Source organism: Capsicum annuum, chromosome 3, assembly GCF_002878395.1.
Source record: "Capsicum annuum cultivar UCD-10X-F1 chromosome 3, UCD10Xv1.1, whole genome shotgun sequence".
Taxonomy (NCBI): Eukaryota; Viridiplantae; Streptophyta; class Magnoliopsida; order Solanales; family Solanaceae; genus Capsicum; species Capsicum annuum.
In genome coordinates this window covers 270,353,962-270,378,063 of record NC_061113.1, presented here as the reverse complement: position 1 = coordinate 270,378,063, position 24,102 = coordinate 270,353,962, and the positions used below count along the sequence as shown (strand labels likewise).

At 32.5% G+C, this 24,102-nt stretch overlaps 2 protein-coding genes across 2 annotated transcripts; both read left to right on the top strand.

Annotated features, from left to right (window-relative positions):
• The first annotated feature begins 2,599 nt into the window (after positions 1-2,599).
• LOC107861665 (linoleate 13S-lipoxygenase 3-1, chloroplastic) lies at positions 2,600-7,054 on the top strand. The gene is given in 8 exon segments (NM_001324819.1): positions 2,600-3,031; positions 3,126-3,406; positions 4,038-4,278; positions 4,378-4,704; positions 5,140-5,333; positions 5,447-5,748; positions 5,859-6,122; positions 6,253-7,054. Coding segments are annotated over 8 exon segments (2,730 nt in total). The 5' UTR covers positions 2,600-2,667; the 3' UTR covers positions 7,010-7,054.
• An 8,380-nt stretch (positions 7,055-15,434) lies between these two features.
• On the top strand, positions 15,435-18,006 carry LOC107861664 (trimethyltridecatetraene synthase-like). Its single transcript, XM_047410253.1, has 2 exons — positions 15,435-16,683; positions 17,204-18,006. Exons 1-2 carry the CDS (start codon positions 15,784-15,786, stop codon positions 17,831-17,833), a joined length of 1,530 nt encoding a protein of 509 aa, XP_047266209.1. The 5' UTR covers positions 15,435-15,783; the 3' UTR covers positions 17,834-18,006.
• Positions 18,007-24,102: the final 6,096 nt, after the last annotated feature.

Sequence of the window (24,102 nt, the reverse complement as noted above, 5' to 3'; positions counted from 1 at the left end):
TCGTGCTCTTCAAGGAGAATTCCAGCACGCCATTACTTGATAAAAAAAATTGTTACTCTACATGTTTAGTACATGATGTGTTTAACGTAAATATTAAATTTTGAAGATTCTCTTACATGGTTGGCCTCAATTTTTACTTATATAGTCAGTAGTGTCTGTGTCCCTTCCTTCTTTGGTCTATCACGTCAAGTGGTTTGGGAAAGCTCTTTCTGTGATACTCATGAGAAATGCAAATTATAATTGCCATGCACATGCATTACTCTGACCGATCCAATGTGTCTCTCACGGCTTGCAATAATATTTAATGGACCTACGAATTTCAATCTATGACTTCAAATATATAAATTTGAAATGATTTTGCGATTACACAACAAGTTTTTCTCGGTAAAAACACTTATTTGAAAAACACTCCTGAGAGCACTTTCAAAAAATTTGTTCAAATACTAATTATTGTTCAGAAGTGTTTTTTAAACTTATGGATCAAGGATAAATTGATTTCAACTAAATTACCTTTTTGAAAAATACTTCTAAAAGAATATTTTTAAAAAATAAACTGATGTTAGAAGTTTAGCTAACAAATTTTTAGTTTGTATTAGGAAGCTTGATAAACCTAGAAGCTACAATATGAATTTAGTTTACTATAAAACTAGTAGACTTTACCGCACAATTTAAAGAGGTTTGTTAAAAATATTGATACTATTAATAATGGATACTTAGAGTATTAAAAAATGAAATGACATAAATTTTATTGTTAATGTCTTATTATCGTACAAATAAAAACATTTAATAAATTCCGATTTGTTCGTTATTATTGTGAAGATAGAAATTTAAGTAAAATAAAATATTAATTTTTTGATTAGAATAAGAAAATCATCTTATAATTGAAATGTGAAAGCACATCGATATATGCAATGGTCAAACCAGCAATGGTGCTTGTCTTGTTTTTCATTCTTCCTCCTCACAACCAACTATTGATGTCTTGGAATAATTTTGTTCTTACGGTAATTATGACAATCACATTCTCAATTAGTTTTGACTCCTATAATAATTCATCACAAATTAAATTTGCTTAATATAAATTTCACCTCTAAAACATCAGGCTTTCATGTAGTACAATAAGAAAATACAAAAAATAAAATAAAAAATTAATTGATATTCAACGATATTCAATTATTCACAAGATCTTCTATAAAATCTATACAACATTCTGAATGATACTACTACTGATCATATAACTTACGACAAAATAATATTATGTTTTCTCCTATTTCTATCTTCTTGCTTTAATTGAGCAAACTTTTACTAAATAAAAACAAAACTTACTATAAAGTTTTGATTTAGTGACTAAGTAGGTCCGCCTAGTTATCACCCTTTGAACCTAATCTTATAGAACTCCTCTTGTTATCTTCATCAGTTTGTATGTACGTACTCGATACGATACCAGATCTAGCTAGGAGCATTACTGAATATTATATAGTGGATGCATGGACCCGCAAGAGGCCATTCAATATCTCAATGAGTGACTAACAGACAACCATGTCATAAACCACTTTGCACGTAACAAAAATCTATGGGCCATTGACGTTGGTGCAGCCCTTTTTTTTAAAAATAAAAAGAGAATCAACATCACTTTAACGGTTGCATGGACTTGTCTAGTATGATTTATATCTTCCGTATAATTTACGAGCTATCTTACAATGAATAAATTATCTTAAAGTTTTCACTCGAAGAACAAAAACTATAATGGAGGTTGTGGTTTTCTGTGGGTTCCCAGTGAAAAAAAAAACACACTTGACTGTCATTTTGAAGGAAGAAATGTACTTATAAACTGAGGCCCCAAAAAGAAATAAAAAGGGTTAATTTTGGTCGTTATTACAGAAAAATGGAGGAACTTTGCTCACTATTTGACTTTTTGGTTGATATTATTTCAATCGTTAAAAAAAAAGAATTGTTTTTGCATTTGACCCTTCATAGCTTCAACCTGGGATATTTTAAAATCATATTCAAAAATTAGGGGAAACTTTATTAGAATCTTTTTTTCTCAGAAGAAATTGGACACATTGGAGCTCTGTTAATGATATAGTAGCTAAATACAAGACGATGCACAGACAAATTTAGAATTTGAAGTTTATAAATTTACAACATGATCCAAAGTCAATATAGAAATAATAGTATATAATTGAATGTATTAAATATTTAGTAAATTTCTTATGTATTTCAAAATTCGATTTTTTTTTCGAATTTATGTAAACCCAAAATTGATTTTAATAAAAATTAGTGGAGGAGAGAGAAATTATCTTTCTTCCCACTTTCTCCTTGGCTTCCCACAACTCGGTTTGACTAAATTCCACCATGTGAAAAGCTTGCACTAAAATGAAATCCACTTTACATTATTATTAAGACAGGACCCCTGAAAAAAAAAGTTTTAGAGCTACCCCTTGATACTATTCATGTGAAGTAAATCAAAAACGTGTGGACGGTGAATCACAATTTTTTATTCAACTAATCCCTTTTTCTATATATACCCTTCTCATACATTTCACTATGCCCAAAATAATAAAAAACACATTCATTTCTACCTAATAAAGCCTCCATTTTGATTCCTCTTTCTCTCCGTCTTTCCAACTACTATATATTTGCAACACAAATTAAAGAAAGAAAATTATTATGGCACTAGCTAAAGAAATTATGGGTATTTCCTTGCTGGAGAAATCATCATCATCAATGGCTCTTTTGAATTCAAATTTGAATCAGAAAGAAAATCAGCTTTGGTTCAACCATCAGTTTCCTGGAAGGAGAAATTTAAGGACAAGGAAAGCATTCAGACAGTGTACCATGGCAGCTATAAGTGAAAATTTGATCAAAGTGGTGCCTGAAAAGGCAGTGAAATTCAAAGTTCGAGCTGTAGTTACGGTAAGGAACAAGAACAAGGAAGATCTGAAGGAGACAATTGTGAAGCATTTAGATGCTTTCACCGACAAAATCGGAAGGAATGTCGCCTTAGAACTCATCAGCACCGACATCGATCCAAGTAAGTCACTCTTTTTTATCAATGATTTAAAAGGTCTCTTATTAAAATTTCGCTTCCTAAAACTTTTTTTTCATTGTTACTGTAATTTATGAAGACACAAAAGGACCGAAGAGGAGCAATCAAGCAGTGTTGAAGGACTGGTCAAAGAAATCGAACTTGAAAACGGAGCGAGTAAATTACACAGCAGAATTCATTGTGGACTCGAATTTTGGGACTCCAGGCGCGATCACGGTGACCAACAAGCACCAACAAGAGTTCTTTCTGGAGAGTATTACTATTGAAGGCTTTGCATGTGGTCCAGTTCATTTCCCCTGTAATTCATGGGTTCAGCCCAAGAAAGATCATCCTGGAAAAAGAATATTCTTCTCTAATCAGGTATGCTTCCTTGTTTTCTTTTACTAATTCAACTTCTAATTAAAATTAATTATCATCGTATAAATATGAATTGTCCAATAGTAATTAATTTCTTCATGTTATTTAATTCAGTGTTTGACGTTTCGTTTCGTTGTATATAATTACTTTCCGTGGTCGTTACGACTGTACATGTGGATGATAGGATAATTGTCTTAGTTTGAATTATTACTAATACCGTATTTGAATTGATCAAAAGGAATTTCCAAATATTAGATTTTATATCATAATACGGAAACTATCAACTTTATGACCATTTTCAGTAAAGAAAATTGATTATTCTAAACTGGATGGATAGTTTAGTCACCAAAAAGGAGCAGATTAAAGAGAATATTTAGAAAGAAAAAAAGAAGAAACAAGAAGTAAGTAAAAGAAAAGCAACACCATCACGACTTAAGTGCCTACGTATAATGTCTTTTTATATGGCCCCCCATCCTTGTTGACAAATTCATAATTTGAAGTTTGTGTATCTGTATAGTGATTTCAACTTAATACTATAATGATAATGAGTTCATAGTTAAATATTTGTAAATTTATTAATATATAGAGAGTCTGAAAGAAAACTAACTAAAGTTGCTATAAATAATTTTCGCAGCCATATTTACCGAATGAGATGCCAGCAGGACTCAAATCATTAAGAGAGAAGGAGCTAAGAGATATAAGAGGCGATGGCACAGGCGTCAGAAAATTATCTGATAGAATATATGATTATGACATCTACAATGATCTTGGAAATCCAGATAAAGGCATTGATTTTGCTCGTCCTAAACTTGGAGGAAACGGAAACATTGCTTACCCAAGACGTTGTCGCACTGGTCGTGTTCCTATGGACACAGGTTAGTTAGTTACCATTCTTTACACTGTCAGTGCATATAAGTTAAACTTGTGATTCAGTTAGCTTACGGTCGTTGTCTTTTCATTTATATTTTTTGTAGATATGAGTGCGGAGAGCCGTGTGGAGAAGCCAAATCCCACGTATGTTCCGAGGGATGAACAATTTGAGGAGTCTAAAATGACTACTTTCTCAACTTCCAGGCTTAAAGCAGTGCTCCATAACTTAATTCCATCTTTGATGGCCAGCATCTCTTCTAACAATCATGATTTCAAGGGATTTTCGGATATTGATAGCCTTTATAGTGAAGGGCTACTTTTGAAACTTGGTCTTCAAGATGAAGTCTTAAACAAGCTTCCATTGCCTAAGGTTGTTAGCAGTATCAAAGAAGGAGATCTGCTCAAGTACGACACGCCAAAGATACTCTCAAGTAATTACTCGTTTCCTTTTTCTATCTTCTTTTTCAAGATGTGTTGCGTTGAAATACTGTAGACTTTAATTTCTATATATTGACGATATGTAAAGGTGGTTACACAATCTTGTCATCACAAAAGTAAGTGGCGTAGTTAAAAGATAATTACTAGTAACATTTCATAAATAAATTGAGTGGGAGTAGTTAGTTGATTGACTATTACAATAAGGTAGTTTTGTCTTGGGTAAAGGCTCCTACAAAGAGTCAATCAGGCATTGTGGAAGCACAGATCAGTGACCTTCCCATTCAACGTGCTATAATAATTACATGTTAAATTATTCATAATATAAGTTAAATTCTCTGAAATCTGGCTGTTTTATAAAACTTATTGTGTAATTCTTTTATCTAGTGATGATGCAAAATTAACATATGTGAATATTGTGTACATTGCAGAGGACAAGTTTGCATGGTTACGAGATGATGAATTTGCTCGACAGGCAATAGCAGGAGTGAATCCAGTAACCATCGAAAGACTTCAGGTTTTCCCACCAGTAAGCAAGCTTGATCCTGAGATCTATGGCCCTCAAGAATCTGCCCTCAAAGAGGAGCACATTCGTGGTCATCTCAATGGAATGACAGTTCAAGAGGTAACTGCAGTTGGATATACTTATACGAACAATATGAAATATTTTACATTATCAGTGTATTTTAACGTGCTGCTTTACTGATTAAAAATGTTCATTTCCTGATGATGTGACAGGCTTTGGATGCAAATAAGCTTTTCATAGTGGATTACCATGATGTATACCTGCCATTTCTGGATCGGATTAATGCACTTGATGGCCGCAAAGCATATGCAACACGCACCATCTTTTTCTTGTCTAGTTTGGGCACTCTCAAGCCCATTGCCATTGAGCTTAGCCTCCCCCAAACTGGTCCAAGTTCACGATCCAAACGTGTTGTCACACCACCTGTTGATGCCACTGGTAACTGGATGTGGCAGCTCGCCAAAGCACACGTCTGTTCTAACGACGCTGGAGTTCACCAACTCGTCAACCACTGGTAAGTAATCAACCCGAAAAATGAGTTAATGCATAAAAAACTGAGAATTTTATATTACTAGTACTAGTAATTTTATGGATGAGTATTACTAACTGATTTTTTTAATGCAGGTTGCGTACACATGCGTGCTTGGAACCATTTATATTGGCTGCACACAGGCAATTAAGCGCGATGCATCCGATTTATAAGCTTCTGGATCCACATATGAGATACACTTTAGAAATTAACGGTTTGGCTCGCCAGAGCTTGATCAACGCTGATGGTGTCATCGAGGCTTGCTTTACTCCTGGTCGTTATTGCATGGAGATCAGTGCTGCTGCTTACAAGAATTGGCGCTTCGATTTGGAAGGCCTTCCAGCTGACCTTATCAGAAGGTATAATTTCGCGTATAGTTAATAAGAATTTAAGTTATACACATGGACATGAGAAAAAAATTCTATTGTCACTGTAGTTTAACCGATTCGGCCAGCACATTAATTACTTGTGCTCTTATTCAAAATGCAGAGGGATGGCAGTACCAGACTCAACACAACCTCATGGACTGAAACTTCTAATTGAGGACTATCCCTATGCAGCAGATGGGCTTATGATATGGGCCGCGATCGAGGGCTGGATTCGCGATTACGTAAACCACTATTACCAAGACTCGGCCCAAGTTTGCAATGACAGGGAGCTCCAAGCTTGGTACACCGAGTCTATTAACGTGGGCCATGCTGACCTCCGCAATGAGGATTGGTGGCCCACGTTAGCTACTCCAGAGGACCTCATTTCCATCCTCACCACCCTGATATGGCTGGCTTCAGCGCAACATGCTGCGCTGAATTTCGGCCAGTACCCTTACGGTGGCTACGTCCCAAACCGGCCACCGCTCATGCGCCGACTAATCCCCGACGAGAATGATCCTGAATACGCGGTTTTCCTAGCTGATCCTCAAAAATATTTTTTCTCAGCTCTACCAAGTTTGCTACAAGCAACAAAGTTCATGGCCGTGGTCGACACATTATCGACACATTCCCCTGACGAGGAATACTTGGGTGAAAGACATCAACCTTCTACTTGGACCGGCGATGCAGAGATTGTCGAAGCCTTCTATGAATTTTCTGCAGAAATGAGGAGAATTGAGAAGGAAATCGATGAAAAAAATGTCAATACGAAACTAAGAAACAGGTGTGGTGCTGGTGTGTTACCATATGAACTATTGGCACCAAGTTCAGGCCCAGGAGTAACATGTAGAGGTGTTCCTAATAGTGTATCAATATGAGTATGTATAATTAATTAAGATGCAAGTACATATATATATATATATATATATAACCAATGTTTATAAAGTCCATAAATAGCTAGGACTGGTGAGTCTTCTCTGCATATATTCAAGATGTATGTTCGTATCTGCAGCTAGATTTTAATAAGAACATTAAACTAAATAAATAATTAGCTACTAATACTAGCTCAAGTCCAGCTAGAATACTTTGTGTAAGTAATTTAATTATGTGTAGATGCAAGAGGTGCTATAATAAATATATGAGTAACGTCATTGAAGTTTTATATCCATGAATTATTCCCACTGTGCTTTACATCTTTAATTTATGCGACCACATCAAAACATGAAATATATAAGTGAAGATGTTTACCTTCCAAACTCCGCAATGACAGGTCGAATTGAACCCTTCGTTTAAAAATTATACTACAAAAATATATTTTAAAATCATATATATAATTATGACAAATATTGGTTAAAAGTTTCTTGTAGATCACTAATTCAATTTTTTTTTTTCTTTTGGTCCAATTTCTTATACAATCATCAATCAACTTTACCTTCCATTCCCGCTAGTGCAGTACTCATCTGTTTTTGAGGCCAATTCCCACTAGTTCACTACTCAACTTTACCTTTCATTCCCACAATATGATTATGACCATTTTCTCCTTATATAAATTTGAAAATTCTCCTAGCATGAGTTAGACTTTTAAAGCTGAGTTAATGTGAAATCAAAACAATCAATATATATATATATATATATATATATATATATATATAGAGGAGGCTTATAGATATGCCTATGTGGCACCTCTCTAAAGCCTCCATTGCTATTTATCTTTTTTGTCAAATTTTTAACATTTTTATCTTATATTTTCCTCAAAATATTTTGCCACATCACCTTAAAATTTAATATAAATCTTGCTTACCCTCTAAATGAACAGTTCGAATCGAGTTATGCTCCAGATGTTTTTTTTTTTTTTTGATAATAAATAATGGTGTCTTACTGATTCGCGATCGCATTGATGCTAATCTAGAAGTCATCCTTATAGACTTGGACTAAAACCAATACAATTTTTCATGACAAACCACAATATTAATGTTCATGTCTTTCGTGCACTTTTCTTTTAGTTTGCCACTCCACATTTCCCGTTAAAACAATTTTTTACTCTTATACGGAATTGCAAGTTGATTTTACAAAGCTAAAAAAGTCTCTAGGGTGTATAGATAAATGATGTGAGATAAGGCATCAACTTTTTTTTTTAAACGTATTACATGTTCTTTTTAATAACGATATACCATGTTTTGGACAAGAATTGTGGTTTTATTTTTCTTCCTTTGCGCTTTTTGTGGTTTCTGATAAAATATAAAAGAACAGATTAATATTGGAAATATTTTTCGTGTATTGAATATTCTGTGCGATGTATAATTTAGCTACTCTCGATTACATTTTCTTTTCATTTCTCCGGTGCACATTTAAATGAGTGATACTTGTACTCAAATACTATAACATTTAGAGGTCTAGATTATAGTCATTTAACAAGTATCCTAACCATATTTAAGAACATGCAATTTTGGAAAAAACACTCTAATTTTGGTAAATTTGCAAGCAATCTCACCTACAAATTTTGGTACTTTTGTTCATCAAGACATAAGCGAATGCGAAGCGCTTTTTTCACCCAAACTAAGGCTGTGATCTTTAACATTTTTAGTTACTTCATTGACCATTAGGCCACACTTTCAGATGCTAGCCATCCTCATTATTTTGAGCTCTTAGTTTTGCCTTATCATTAACTTGTACTGGTTGTTTGAGATCCACATATATAATATAGTACGAAAGGAGTATTAACTGGTGAAATTGAACCATTGACAAGTATATGAACCTGTCGCCTGCCCATATTATTTGTCCAGTGAACTAATCAGAATCAATGGCGAAATGAAGTTCTTTTATTAATTAAACTAGGGAATCTTGCCGCGCGAAGCGCGGTCATAAAAAATGTATTAATAATTGATTTTATAGATAATTATCTTTTTATTATAACGTACTTGTGAAATTATAATTTTTTTAGTTTCATATACAACATATAGTATTATCTAAATTTTCATTCAAATTATATTAGATTATCATTTTAGAATATTTACATATAAAAAGATTTACCTCATTTCGTAAAGGGGAAAGGACAAAAATAACATCTAAAACTAAAATAATTCTACAAAACTAACACCTAAATTCTAAACCCCGGTAAATAGTCACTCGGGAAAATAATTCCAAACGAATGGCCATTTGGCGTGTGTGGGGAGTGGCATCTAGGGAGTGGGCATCATTAGTTATGCTAATTGTAATAGATACTCCCCATATTATTTGAATAAAAATGCCGTCACACCACAAACTTATAAGAGGAAATAAAAACAAATTACTTATTTACTACTTAATAAGAGAAAATTATTGCATTGAACTAATTATAACTTTGTCCGCAGTAGAAATCAATTGATCAATAGCATTTTTATTCCTTGCTTTACATAATTTGCACATTGGATATTTTTCAACAAAACCAATCATTTGAATGTAATAGAAATTGGTCTCTCTGTATTCGTTATTCCGTATACTTTTAATAAAAATTACATTGTTTCGTTGGTAGTAACTGATGGGAAATATTTCTTGTAGGTTATATAATAATGATACAGTTTCTATACATATACATATTCTATATAATAATTATATCATTTTCATACACATTCTATATAATTTTTAACTACAATTATTATTTAGATATATATTTTATACAACTTTATATAGTTTCTACATGCATTCTAAAAATGTATCAATCTAGTATAAGAGAGTATCAATTGAGTATATGGACATAGCAAGTGTATCAACGTAGTATAAAAGTGTATTAATGTGGTATAAAAGAGTATCAATTGGGTATAGGACTTCATGTGCTTGCATAGAATTTCCTTTCTCTTTTTTAAAAAATGTATCAATATAGTATACAAGTGTATCAATTGAGTATATAGACTGCATGTGCCCAATTGGGCCAAATAGCATAAATACCAACTTTTTGGAAGTAATTACACTCTCTCCCACTTTTTTAATTACTTTACTCTCTCTCCCTATTAATATACATAACATAGCCGACATATACATAGCATTCTGTGTATATATTGGAATTTTGTAATATGTTTAGGGAGTTGGGATTTTTTATAATATTGAAAACATAAGTTGTGTATTTGTATAATTTTTAGTTAAAATAGCCGACTGATTATAGTTGTTCATCTTTTCAAATTGTGGCCATTTTTAAAAAAAGGTCAGCCCATGTCCTTTTTCCTTTCGTAAATTGGGTTATTGCAATTTCGAAAAGCGATATATGAGAAGTTTTTAAGAAAAAAAAGTAATATAAAATGTATAACGAAAGAACATAAAACACTTGATATACAAGAAAAGTTTGGTTCTAACGATAAATTTAAATGTTCGTCAAATAAAAAATGTATGCTTAATAGATTTATCTAAGATAATACCTTTAAAAATTACCTCTTTATATGATAGGAAGAACAACTTCAACTCTTCATTTTTAATATCATATTTTCAAAAACCAACGAAAGATATATATATATATATATATATATATATACTCATTTTAAATATTATATCTTTAAAGAAAAATCAAAAGTCACTACAGTAAACTTTATTAATTATATAATTAATAAAAAAAGCGTTTATTCCGCGCTATGCGCGATCATTGAGCTTTCTTAAATTCATAATATAATTTTTTTAATTATCTAAATTATAGAGAAAAGTGTATCTTCATTAGTTTGTATTTCAAAAAATTGACAATTCAAGAAAATAATAATTCTAATGTTAATTTCTATGTGTATTTTGAATTATAATCTTGGATGAGATTTTTCATAAAACAAACTATGAATTTAATTATATAGACAAAATGGAGGAATACTATAAGGTATCATAAACTTATAAATTAAATTTTGGGGGTTATGAAGATTAAAAAATTGTATTTATTGATATTATTAAGAGTATAATTGAAGAGGTGTGAGTTATAAATAATTACTTTTATTAAAGACATTAAATATAAATACAAGAAAAATATTCAAATATTAGGAGAAATTATCATATATATGTGTGTGTGTACGCGCGCGCGTGTGTATGCATATATTGATATTTGAGTATTCACAAATAATTTTTAATTTTTTCTTCGATATTTGACATGATTAAGAGAGTTTAAGGAGTTATTTTTAAATTTTCGAAATAAAAGGTTTATTTCGCACTACACGTAGTCATTGAGCTTTCTTAAATTTATAATATAACTTTTTCAATCATCTAAATACTATAATAATCAGAAAAGTGTATTTTCATTAGTTTGTATTTCAAAAAAATTGACAAATTATTAAAAATAATAATTACAATGTTAATTTATATGTATATTTTGAATTATAATCTTGGATGAGAATTTTCATGAAACAAACTATGAATTTATATAGACAAAATGGAGGAATACCATAAGGTGTCATAAACTTATAAATTAAGTTTTGGGAGTTATGAAGATTAAGAAATTGTATTTATTGGTATTATTAAGAGTGCAATTGAAGAGGTGTGAGTTATAAATAATTATTTTATTAAAGACATTAGATATAAAAAGAAGAAAAATATTCAAATATTAGCAGAATATATATATATATATATATATATATATTAATTTTTGAGTTTTCACAAATAACTTTTAATTTTTTCTTGCATATTTGACATGACAGTTTAAGGAGTGATTTTGAGTGATTTTAAATTTTCTTTTTTTACATAGCACATAAATGAGCAAAGTTTAATAGCGTTGATGATGAAAGTTATTTAATTTTTTTTCTAAAAGAATGAGTTCAAAGTAATTAAAAAAAACTGAGAAAAAAAGATAGTGATATTTTGTGACCAAGAAAAGTGTCCAAATATTTTTTTTGTTACTTATATACTATGTTTCAAATATAGAATTTGAACAAAATAACAAAGAGCAATAAATTATATATGAAAGATAAAACGAACAAAATAATGAAAAATTCATAGGAGACGGATAAAATTCGACCTATTAAAGAGTACATAAATTAATTGTTAAAATACATTTAATAAATAAATATTAGGGAGAAAAAGAAAATGTTGACTGATAGTTTGGATTTTAATTACAATAATATAGCAACAAATTAAAAAGAAAAGAGAAAATAAATATTATGCTTGAAATAAAAGATGTCCAAGCCACATTGATAAGAGAAAAAAAATGAGAAAAACAATAATTATGATCCTTATAATGAATATTTCTCATATTTTTAGAATCATAACTTACAAGAAACACGTACAAAAGAAACAAAATAAAGAACTTTAAGAGTTTTAATAATTGAACTATTACACTAAATTAAATTAAATTAAATTGAAGATATTGGGAGAAAAAAGAGAAGGAAAACATCTTCTTGAGAGTGGAATCTATAACTTCCAATGTGTTGATTTGGAATATGATTTTAAGAATTAAAAAATGTTCATAATGTTTTGGACATTGCAAAAAACCTTCAAGCTACAATATGATGAATGAAACTTGTAATTTTTTCTTGAAACTATATCTATTTTCTTGATGTTGAAAACGACTATATGAGCATATGTTCGAAGAAGTATAAGTGCTTTCACCATTCATCTCAGTATGATAATTTTATTTCTTAAGATTTGGAGAAAATAAAAAGAAGTATCCATCAAATTCATATTAGATTGTTATTTATAGAATGATTAGACTATAAAAATTAAATAGAAGGGAGGTGAGAAGACATATTATTTAAGTAGTGAATGTAAAAAGTTGGAGGATTTTTTGTAATCCATGAGATATAATTAGATGTGTTAAATATAATTATGATAGAATTTTATTACAATTATTTAAATTAATTAAATAATGAAAAAAAAAGATTCAAAAGAAAGAGAAAAAAGAAAAATAGGAATGGAAGTCTCTAAGAAATGCCATGTAGAATTGTTTACGAGTCTCCTTTATATATATATATATATATTGATTGATTGATTAGGATTTTGAGCTCATTGTTTTTTTCCTCCTTTTTTTTGTTTGAATTTTTGCAGGTGGATGGTTGTTAGAGCAGTCCACTGTGTGATGAGAATAAATTCAGACTGAGAGTAGTAAAGGGTCAATTGCATTGAACTTTCTTTGCTTATTAAAGGAAAAAATTAAAGTGGCTATGAAGATTAAAGAAATAAAAGTCTTTATGTTACCGACGCGATTTGGTTCATATTTCTAGTAGTACTTTATTGGGTTGTTATAGTGTGAAAATCAAACACTTCACAAATAGGAAATACAACTTTGATTATAGTGTAATATCTTTTGGCAACAACATCTATACTTTCGAAAACAAATAACATCTCTACTTTTACGAGAATAGAAATAAATTTTGCATACACTTTATCCTCCTCAAAATTTATCTTATGAAATTACACTGAAGATGTTGTTGTTGATTATAGTTCAATATAATTTAAAAAGAACGTTCTTATAACTAAAAAGAAAAACTATTTCTCATTTTCAAAATAATAATTAATTATTCCAATTTTTGTATCATTTAAGATCAAGGGTCACTAGTTAAAGTCATTACGTCAAGCCAAATTTCGGTGCAAGTCTTACAGAATTCAGTGGAATGTGCATCATGTACCAAACTTGGATTACTTGACCATATGTCACGGGCGGACCCATGTGTAATTTTGGGGTGCTATGGTATCCACTAAACTTGACGTAGATTCGGTATATTTATATAAGAAACACAGAATAAATGGTATAATTTAGAGAAAATAGTCTATTACCCCCCAACCTTTAGTCGAAATCTCAACTACATACTCAACCTTTCAAGGTGACCTATTACCCCTTGAACTGTTTTAAAATGAAATTATTACTCCCGAACTATTTTAAAGTGGAATTATTACCCCCGAACGCGCTGCCACGTATTATGCCACGCAATTTCACGTCATATTACCTTTTTTTTTTTACTATAAAAATTTAATTCCACGTCATATGCCACGCCATATGTCTTCTTCTTCTTCTTCTTCTTCAAGAAGAAGAAGAAGAAGAATTGAAGAAGAAGAAATGTCATTAATGAGTTCTTGAATGCCATTAAAGAAGAAGAAGAAAAATTGAAGAAGAAGAATGGAAGAAGAAGAAATGCCATTAATGAGTTCTAGAAGAAAAAAAATTGAAGAAGAAGAATGGAAGAAGAAGAACTGTCATTGATAAGTTCTTGAATGCCATTGAAAAAGAAGAAGAAGAAGAAGAAGAAATGAAGAAAAAGAAAGAAAGAAAATAATTAAAATTATATATATTTATTTAAAAAAATATTAAAAATAATTTTTTAATAAATTATTTTCGTTCTCATGCTCTTTAAAAGAGAGTGAAATACACTCTCTTGCCATGTCAATGTTGGGGGTAATAATTTCATTTTAAAATAGTTTAGAGGGTAATAGGTCACTTTTAAAGATTGAGTGTGTATTTGAAATTTCGATTAAAGGTTGGGGGTAATAAACCATTTTCTCTATAATTTATTAAGAAGCACCCAGAGAACAAACATATGATTGGGTGCAGTAACTTGAGAATGTGACTCCCATATTCAGTTTTCTAGGTTCGAATCCCTGGTCTGCCACTGCCATATGTTACACATATTTCTATTCTAAGTCAAAACGTAGAAACTTACAACTCATTACTCTTTATTATTTTATTTGATTTATTTTACACAATCTTATTTAATTAAATGAAAAGAAATTTTTTAAAATTGATTTTAAATGTATGATCTCTTAACTATAAGTTTTGTTTGATAATTTCACTCTAGAAGGGCCTTATTAAACAACTATTATAGAATGCCTCTTGTCCGTCTTTTACTTAAATTAACTTTGTCCAACATCCATCTTTACTTTTCAATGCATTATCATTTCAAATTAATGGACTCTGGGGTAGCTTTTTTTTTTTTTTTTTTTTTTTTTTAACTAAAAAGTAATATTTCCTTTATTTAAAAATAAAAAAGAAAAATATCTAGTTTTATTTGACACGAAATTTTAAAAAATAAAAAGAATTATTGAATTTTTTTATTTTAAATTAAAGATATGTCAAATGTACTAAAATAACCTTTAATCTTGTGGTGTTAAATATGTCACGTGGAAAATTAAAACTAAAAAATTACTAAAAAAGAAAAGAAATTATTTTTTTTAAATCAGATTAAAAAGAAAAATAGATTTCCTACTATTCGTTTCAAATGAAATCTCTTTCTCTTTCTTTTTTTGACAACTTGCACGTGATATATTTAAGGTTATAAAATTAAATGACATTTTAAAATATTACATATTTTTTAATTTAAAATTACAAAATTCAATATATATATATATTTTAAATCTTTGTATCAAGTGAAAATCAGATACATATCGTTTCTTTTCGTGGGCTTCCTCATACTATTGTTCAAATTTGTTTCACACCAGTTGGCTGTTGATAAGGAGAAAATAAGAAATAATTTCTGAGAAGACTAAAGGCAACTGAAACAAAGTTTCCCGGAAATTATTTGGACTTTTTCTCTACAGAAGTCCACTCTCCCAATTAAAATAAACAGAAAATAATCGACCAAAAGTAATAAAATACATCAATTGACTCATTAAATTATTCATGTACGCATCTCTCCAATGCTATAAATACAGCCCATCAGTTTAACCATATACTCCACAAAAACAACTAGTTTCAATCACTATCAGTCCTCTTCAAAAATCCACCTCAATGGAAGGTACTACCTGGACTGCGTATGCTGCAGTATTTCTTGGTACTCTCTTTCTTTTGCTCCTCTCCAAATTTTTACGCCAGAAGAAACTCAACTTACCTCCAGGCCCGAAACCATGGCCGATCATCGGAAATTTACACCTGATGGGCAATCTTCCTCATCGATCCATCCACGAGCTCTCTGTCAAGTACGGGCCCATTTTGCAACTACAATTCGGGTCTTTCCCTGTTGTAGTAGGATCCTCGGTTGAAATGGCCAAAATTTTCCTCAAATCCATGGATATCAACTTCGTAGGCAGGCCTAAAACTGCTGCAGGAAAACACACCACCTATAATTATTCTGATATCACATGGTCCCCGTATGGATCATACTGGCGTCAGGCACGTAGAATGTGCCTGACGGAGTTGTTCAGCGCGAAAAGGCTGGATTCATACGAGTATATTCGGGCAGAGGAACTTCATTTGATTCTCCGAAATCTGAATAAGTTATCAGGGAAGCCGATTTTGCTGAAAGATTACTTGACGACCCTGAGTTTAAATGTTATTAGCAGGATGGTACTGGGGAAAAGGTATTTGGATGAATCCAAAAACTCTATTGTTACTCCTGAGGAATTTAAAAAGATGTTGGATGAATTGTTCCTGCTAAATGGAGTACTTAATATTGGAGATTCAATCCCCTGGCTTGGTTTCATGGACTTGCAAGGTTATGTTAAGAGGATGAAAGTTTTGAGCAAGAAATTCGACAAGTTTTTGGAGCATGTACTTGATGAGCATAACGTGAGAAGGAAAGCAGTGGAAAATTACGTTGCTAAAGACATGGTGGATGTTCTATTGCAGCTTGCTGATGATCCATCTCTGGAGATTAAGCTGGAGAGACATGGAGTCAAAGCATTCACTCAGGTATACACTTTATTCTGTATACTGACTGTATATGACTTGGACTCAAGAAAATATAGGAGTAACGTTCGTTGAAAGAAAAAACTTAAAAGGGTAAATAGTTAAGGATAATTTTAATTAACTACGCACTAGCTCCCTATTGTTCCACTTGGGTGACAGTACTATTATGAATTCCTCTACTCGATAGGTATGGACATTGACAAGATATTGTGGAACTTTAATGGTGGACCCAAAATTTATTTATCATATTTCAAGAAAAAGAATATACTCGTAATAATTGAACTATATCAATGATAATGTTTCTGAAATGATATCACTTATCAGATCCAGTTTCTGTTTGTAGATATATTACAAGATTTTTTTTTTTTAAAAAAATAGGAATCAACTATATACAAATTTTATAGCTAAACAATAAAATTTGTCTCCATTCTATTTAGTGATAGAAGTTGGTCGATTTATTTGTATTTATTTTTTCATGCTTGATTATAGTTGATGACGATTAAAATGTGAATTGTACAATCAGGACTTGTTGGCTGGTGGAACTGAGAGTTCAGCAGTGACAGTGGAATGGGCAATTTCAGAGTTGTTAAAGAAGCCAGATATTATCAAAAAGGCTACAGAGGAATTGGATCGAGTAATAGGCCAAAACAGGTGGGTACAAGAAAAAGACATCCCAAATCTTCCATACATAGAGGCAGTTGTGAAAGAGACTATGCGACTGCACCCCGTGGCACCAATGTTGGTGCCACGTGAGTGTCGGGAAGACTGCAAGGTAGCTGGCTACGATGTTCAGAAAGGAACCAGGGTCCTCGTGAGCGTGTGGACTATCGGAAGAGACCCTACATTGTGGGATGAGCCAGAGGCATTCAAGCCCGAGAGGTTCCTCGAGAAGTCCATCGATGTCAAAGGACATGATTTTGAGCTATTGCCATTTGGAGCTGGGAGGAGGATGTGTCCAGGCTACAGCTTGGGGCTTAAGGTGATTCAAGCAAGCTTAGCTAATCTTCTACATGGATTTAAATGGTCATTGCCTGATAATATGACTCCTGAGGACCTCAACATGGAAGAAATTTTTGGACTCTCCACTCCAAAAAAGTTTCCACTTTCTGCTATGATTGAGCCAAGACTTCCACCAAGTCTTTACTCTGTTTGATTCAGCACTAATATGGTTTCATCAAGATAGAGTGTTTGCCTTTTTGAATTGGTGTTGTAAAAGTCTTTTGTAATCTTGTATCTTTTTCTTTGCTTGAAAGTGGTTTGTAGTGAACTCATTAGTATGTATGTCATAAATCATACAGTAATAATGCAGATAACTTTTTCAGAATCTATTTATGTTAGAGTAGAGCTATTTGTTGTAAGTTGCAACAATTGCAGATTTCCTTAAGGAAGCTTACATCCATGAATGGTAAAAATCTCATCATTGGTGCACCAAGGTGTGACCTAGAGGTCAATGAAGTGGGTGAGAACCATGAGGTCTCAGCTTCAAAGCCCAACCTTGGTGCATGCAGTTACCTATTACCTATTGCTGGTGGGAGGTGACACGTATTTCGTGGAATAAGTTGCGGTCACGGTTATAAAAAAAAAATCCTATCATTGGTATTTTCTTTTTCAATTGTTTAAAAAAATTTCAGCACAACTTATAATCCTATGAGAATTTCGGTTGACAATGCGCGAATATTAAACAATGTTCCAATTTTTTTTTAAAAAAATGTTTCAGGTTACTGAATAGGTTTGTTTAAGCAAATTTAAATTGGTGAAGAAGAAAAGCAGGGGATCATGATGCCAATAAAGACATGTTTTAATAGTTTCTTTCTCATTTGATCTTGGTTAAATTAATCGCCAATTTTTATTCAACTAAATTTGTTAATTGTCTTGTGAGCTTGACGTATTCTCCTATGAGTTCAAAATCAAAATATGTCATGAAATAAAAAAAAAATCAAAATATATCATGTTTTTAAAGTGGTATCATAAAATGCTTAAAGAATTATATGCATTATTTTTAACGGAAATGAGCAAACGTAATTAAGTTTAACTCTCTTAAAAAGACAGTTATGTGAGAGAAGTTACATAACTCTATTAAAAAGAGAGTTATGCATTTCTTTTTACATAACTCACTTTTTAAGTGAGTTTTGTAATAGAAGTCACACAACTCTCTTAAAAAAGGAGATATTCATTTTTTTCTATATGCATTTTTTCTACATGACTTACTCAAAAAGTAAGTTATATAATAAAAATTACATAATTTGCTTTTTTCCTCTACATAAATATACTAAAAATTATATAACTCACTTTATAAAAACTTACATATTATATGAACAATTAATTTATCTTTGAAAGTTTTATATTTTTAGAAAGAAGGCTAACTATTACGAAACGGAGAGAATAAAAATCACTGATTATGTGAGTTATTGAAATATAAAATAAGTTTAAAAAATGAGTTATCCATTGAATATAGCTCTTAAAATATGTGTGATAAGTGCATAACTTTATTTGTGATATAAAATATAAATATGGTGCGAAAAATATATGAGTTATGCAAAAAGTTGACATATTCATAAAAAAACATTTGTCAGTCATAAAAAGTACCATTAGAAAAAATGTAAAATTCACAAAAAAAATGAGTTATCCTTTCTATTTCTATAAAACTCACATATTTATACACACACATATATATAAACTCACATTTATCATATAAAACTCACTAATTATATGAGTTATGTAGAAATAAAATGCATAACTCACTATTTAAGTGAGTTATCCATTATATAAATATAACTCTAAAAATATATGAATTATCTGTAAATAACTTTTTCCACCAACATTCATATTTCTCCTATTTAAACACAAGTATACATTCTAGACTCTGCATTCTTTATTCAACTCCTCTTTTGAAACTGAATTTTTCTTCTTTAAATTCAATTCTTCTTTTTCAAACTTGTTCAAATTCGACTCTTCTTTTCAAAACTTAATCAAAGATTAAAGAATGAATGCTGAACGTGTTAAAGTTGCACTTTTTTAGAATGACAAAATTATTCACGAGGGAAATACAATATATTGTAGTATCTCTCGCAAGTTCAACGTCAAGTATCCAATTTCAATTGGTTACAGAGACTTCGAGAATCTATTTTTAGAAGAATGAAAATAAAAAAATGATGATTTTGATTTATTTATAGTTGGACAGTATCCAAATTCGTTCTCATCACAAGGATTGGTAAATTATGAAGAATGGATTATCAGTGACGATGAATTGTTGATTAAATTTATATATATGTATATATGTATGTATATATATATATATATATATATATATATATATATATATATATATATATATATATAAATATGTGAGTATGAGCGATCCAGTTTTATTAAATTTAAATCCGTACATAATTCGGATTCTATTAAATTTAAAATATATTAGTCCCAAATAAATATTGCGGATTAATATAATTGGATTAATTATTTAAGTCCAAACATATATGGGTTTAATTAAAGTCTAATTCTTTATTGGGCTAACCCATTGATTTGGGCTACAAATGATGAGCCCACTTTACTAAGCCCAAGATATTGTCATATTCTAGAGGCCCAAATAAGCACCACACGTCAAATGACGTGGCATACCAAGTTAAGTGAAGGATCCAATAGGACCATGCCACGTGTCAAAATGATGCAGTAAATTAAAAGCCCACCATGTCACTTAAATTTGATTGGTCAAAGGAAGTTCATGTTTATCATGACTCTCTACTTCCTACAACTATAAATAGAGGCCTCATAATTCAGAAAACGGACCAACAAGTTTAACAAGAAGCAAGAGAGCTCGTGGATCAAAGAAGCAGATTTCTCTACAAATTCAAGAACAAGCTCAAGATTTCAAGATCAAGAGTTCAAAGTTCAAGAACAAGCTCAAGATTTCAAGATCAAGAGTTCAAGGTTCAAGAACAAGCTCAAGATTTCAAGATCAAGAGTTCAAAATTCAAGAACAAGTTCAAGCTTCAAGATCAAGACTACAAGATTCAAGAACAAGCTTAACGGCCCTTGAATTCAAGTACAAGTCGAGATTAAGTTCATCAAGTCTTCAAATCAAGGTCAAGTTCAAGATCAAGACCGCAAGATTCAAGAACAAGCTACCAAGTCCTTGGATTCAAGCACAAGTCAAGATCAAATCCGTCAAGTTCAAGTTAAAATTTCAAGATCAAGGTCGAAACTCTTGAATTTATAGTTGAAAAGGCGAATCAGAGGAATCATAGAGATTGTAACACTCACTTATTGAAATCAATAAATCGATTGTTGCAGTCTTTTTCTTGTCTCGGTTATTATTTTTGGTCTCGAGAATTTTATTGTCCAACAAATTCTGGCACGCCCAGTGGGACAATCTCTACCTCTCATCTCAACTTTTCAGACTTTGAAGATTAAGAACGCTGAAATGACTTCTAAGAAGATCAACTCTCAATCAACTACTTCCAAGGCTGCTGATTCAAGGTTCTCTGCCAAGTAGAAAGCATCCTTAGTGTTACTTTCGGGAGCTTGGGAGCTTTCACGAGGAGTAAGGCAAATATGTTAGGATAACAAACATATCCAGTGTCGTCTGCGCCAACTCCATTTTTTGGATCTTCAACCCCAAAAAGAATGAAGTCCAATGCAAGTGCTACGGAAGGAGGAAACAGTTTCGCGGAATCGCTTAAGAAGAATCTTGCTCTACTTGAGCATTCTGGTTCCAAATACTCTAGTGCAAAGAGCGATGGTCGTTCAACAAACGCATCATCCCCACTTACATCGCATAAGTTGAGCACTTCAAAGATTAACCTATGCGATAATCCATGTAACTCTCTGACGTCTTCGGTGATCATGCAAGCAATGGTAACTGCTTCCAAGGCTGCTGATTCAAGGTTCTCTGCCGAAGTAGAAAGCATCCTTAGTGTTACTTTCGGGAGCTTGGGAGCTTTCACGAGGAGTAAGGCAAATATGTTAGGATAACAAACACATCCAGTGTCGTCTGCGCCAACTCCAGTTTTTGAATCTTCAACCCCAAAAGGAATGAAATCCAATGCAAGTGCTTCGGAAGGAGGAAACAGTTTCGCGGAATCGCTTAAGAAGAATCTTGCTCTACTTGAGCATTCTGGTTCCAAATACTCTAGTGCAAAGAGCGATGGTCGTTCAACAAACGCATCATCTCCACTTACATCGTATAAGTTGAGCACTTCAAAGATCAACCTATGCGATAATCCATGTAACTCTCTGACGTCTTCGGTGTTCATGCAGGCAATGGTAACTGATGCCTCGTCTATGGAGGAGCAACTTGTGAATCTGACAAAGGCAATTGAAGGCCTGACCAACTATGTTTAGAATCAAGAGGCTAGGATTGATAAGATAGTTGATAGGGTGGAAGGCTTGATAGACGAAGAATCTAGCCATGCACTGGGAAAAGCTCCAGAGGTTCATGAGATGGAAAATCCTGTGAAACAAATACCACCAACTAAAGAGGTGCAAGTTTCTGCTGAAGGAATGATCCCGATTGGGCAATTGAGGAAATTTATTGAAGGGACCCTCAAAGACAAGTATGATGTTGTCACCAAGTCTTCTCTTGCGTATGCCAAGCCCTACACTGCGAGAATAGATAGCCTCAAAATACCTGCCAGCTATCAACCCCTCAAATTTCAACAATTGGAGGGAAAAGGTAATCCAAAATAATATGTCGCACACTTTATTGGGACATGTAATAATGCTGGAACTTACGGTGACTATCTTGTCAAATAGTTTGTTCGTTCCCTAAAGAAAAACGCCTTTGATTGGTATACGGACCTCGAACCTAACTCCATCGATAGTTGGGAAAAATTGGAACACGAGTTCCTAAATCGGTTTTATAGAACAATGTGTACAGTGAGCATGATAGAGCTCACAAATACTCGGTAAAGAAAGGATGAGTCAGTCATTGACTTTATCAATCGATGGAGAAATACGAGTCTAAACTGCAAAGATAGGCTCAGTGAAGCTTGTGCAATTGGGATGTGCGTCCAAGGAATGCATTGGGTGCTTCTTTACATCTTGCAAGGAATTAAACCAAAATCCTTTGAAGAGTTAACTACTCATGCTCACGACATGGAGTTGAGCCTGTCTTCTGCTGGAAAGGAAGGAACACTTATCCATGACCCTCGAAGGGGAAAGTATAAGCAAGAACCCAAAAGATGGGGTAAGTTTATCCCCAAAAATGATAACAAAGAATCCATGAATGTCGACGTGTCTCCTGTGAAGGTCACCACAAAGATAAGCAAGAAGCAAAATGTGAAGACGACTTCTGGAACACGTCTAAATCAGAAAATTTTAAAGGAGATGCAAGAAAAGGAATATCCCTTCCTTGACTCTAATATGGCTGAGATTTTTTATGAACTCCTTCAGCATAAACTTATTGAACTCCAAGAGATGAAGCGGCCCAATGAAGCTGGAAGGACTAATGACCCTAATTATTGCAAATATCATAGGCTCATAAGTCACCTTCTAGAAAAATGCTTTGTCTTTAAAGATAAAGTCATGCAACTGGCAAAAGAGAAGAAGATCTTCTTCGATGATGAGACGGTCAGTTCTCATCAAATATCCATTACTTTTGGTTCGCTCGACCCAGTCCAAATATGCGTTGGAGAACATAATGAGGAAATATTAGAGCCTGACAGGTCTTCAGTTAACGAAGATGATGATGAAGGTTGGACTCTGGTAACTAGACACAGACGCAAGAAGACAAGTCTTGAAAGAAGATGTATGAGCAGCCAACCAGAAGAAGAATGGTGAAGAAACCAAGGAAGCAAAAGTTGGTTGAACTTTCAAAGAAGACAAGGGTGACGGAGCTTCACCACCAAAAACCTCGACATCCGGTGACTTTAGAGGAATTCTTACCAAGTTGGTTCCGCGGAAAGACTACCCAAGTTAATCTTGAGGCATCTTGTTTTAACACTGCCAAAGAGGGGGCAAAGGGTGAAAATATGCCCATAGAAGTTCCTTCAGCCGTTGAACCACTTGTTGAACCTCTTGGTCAAGAGGCACATGTACTCGTGATACAAGAATCACATTCACAAATAACGATCTTCTGTTTGGTGAGGTCCTACATAACCGTCTCTTATACATGGTGGGTCAGATTCTAGGAAAAAAGATCAATAGAATCTTGATAGATGAGGGATCCGGAGTCAACATCCTACCTATACGCATGATGAAAGAACTTGGTATCGCTACTAATGAACTAGACGAGAGTCGTATAATGATCCAAGGATTTAACCAAGGGGGCCAAAGGGCCATGGGATCTATCAAGTTGGGGATTCGTATGGATGATTTTCAATCAAATGTATTGATGCATGTGATTGATGCCAAAACTTTATACAATATATTACTTGGTAGGCCTTGGGTTCACGGGAAAAAAATTATCTCATCCTCTTACTA

What these genes read in the sequence shown, in the direction of transcription:
- LOC107861664 (XM_047410253.1), top strand. Translation starts at nt 15,784, where the DNA reads ATGGAAGGTACTACCTGGACTGCGTATGCTGCAGTATTTCTTGGTACT. An exon ending in GAGTCAAAGCATTCACTCAG is followed by an intron (nt 16,684 to 17,203) that starts GTATACACTTTA and finishes TTGTACAATCAG; the next exon opens with GACTTGTTGGCTGGTGGAAC.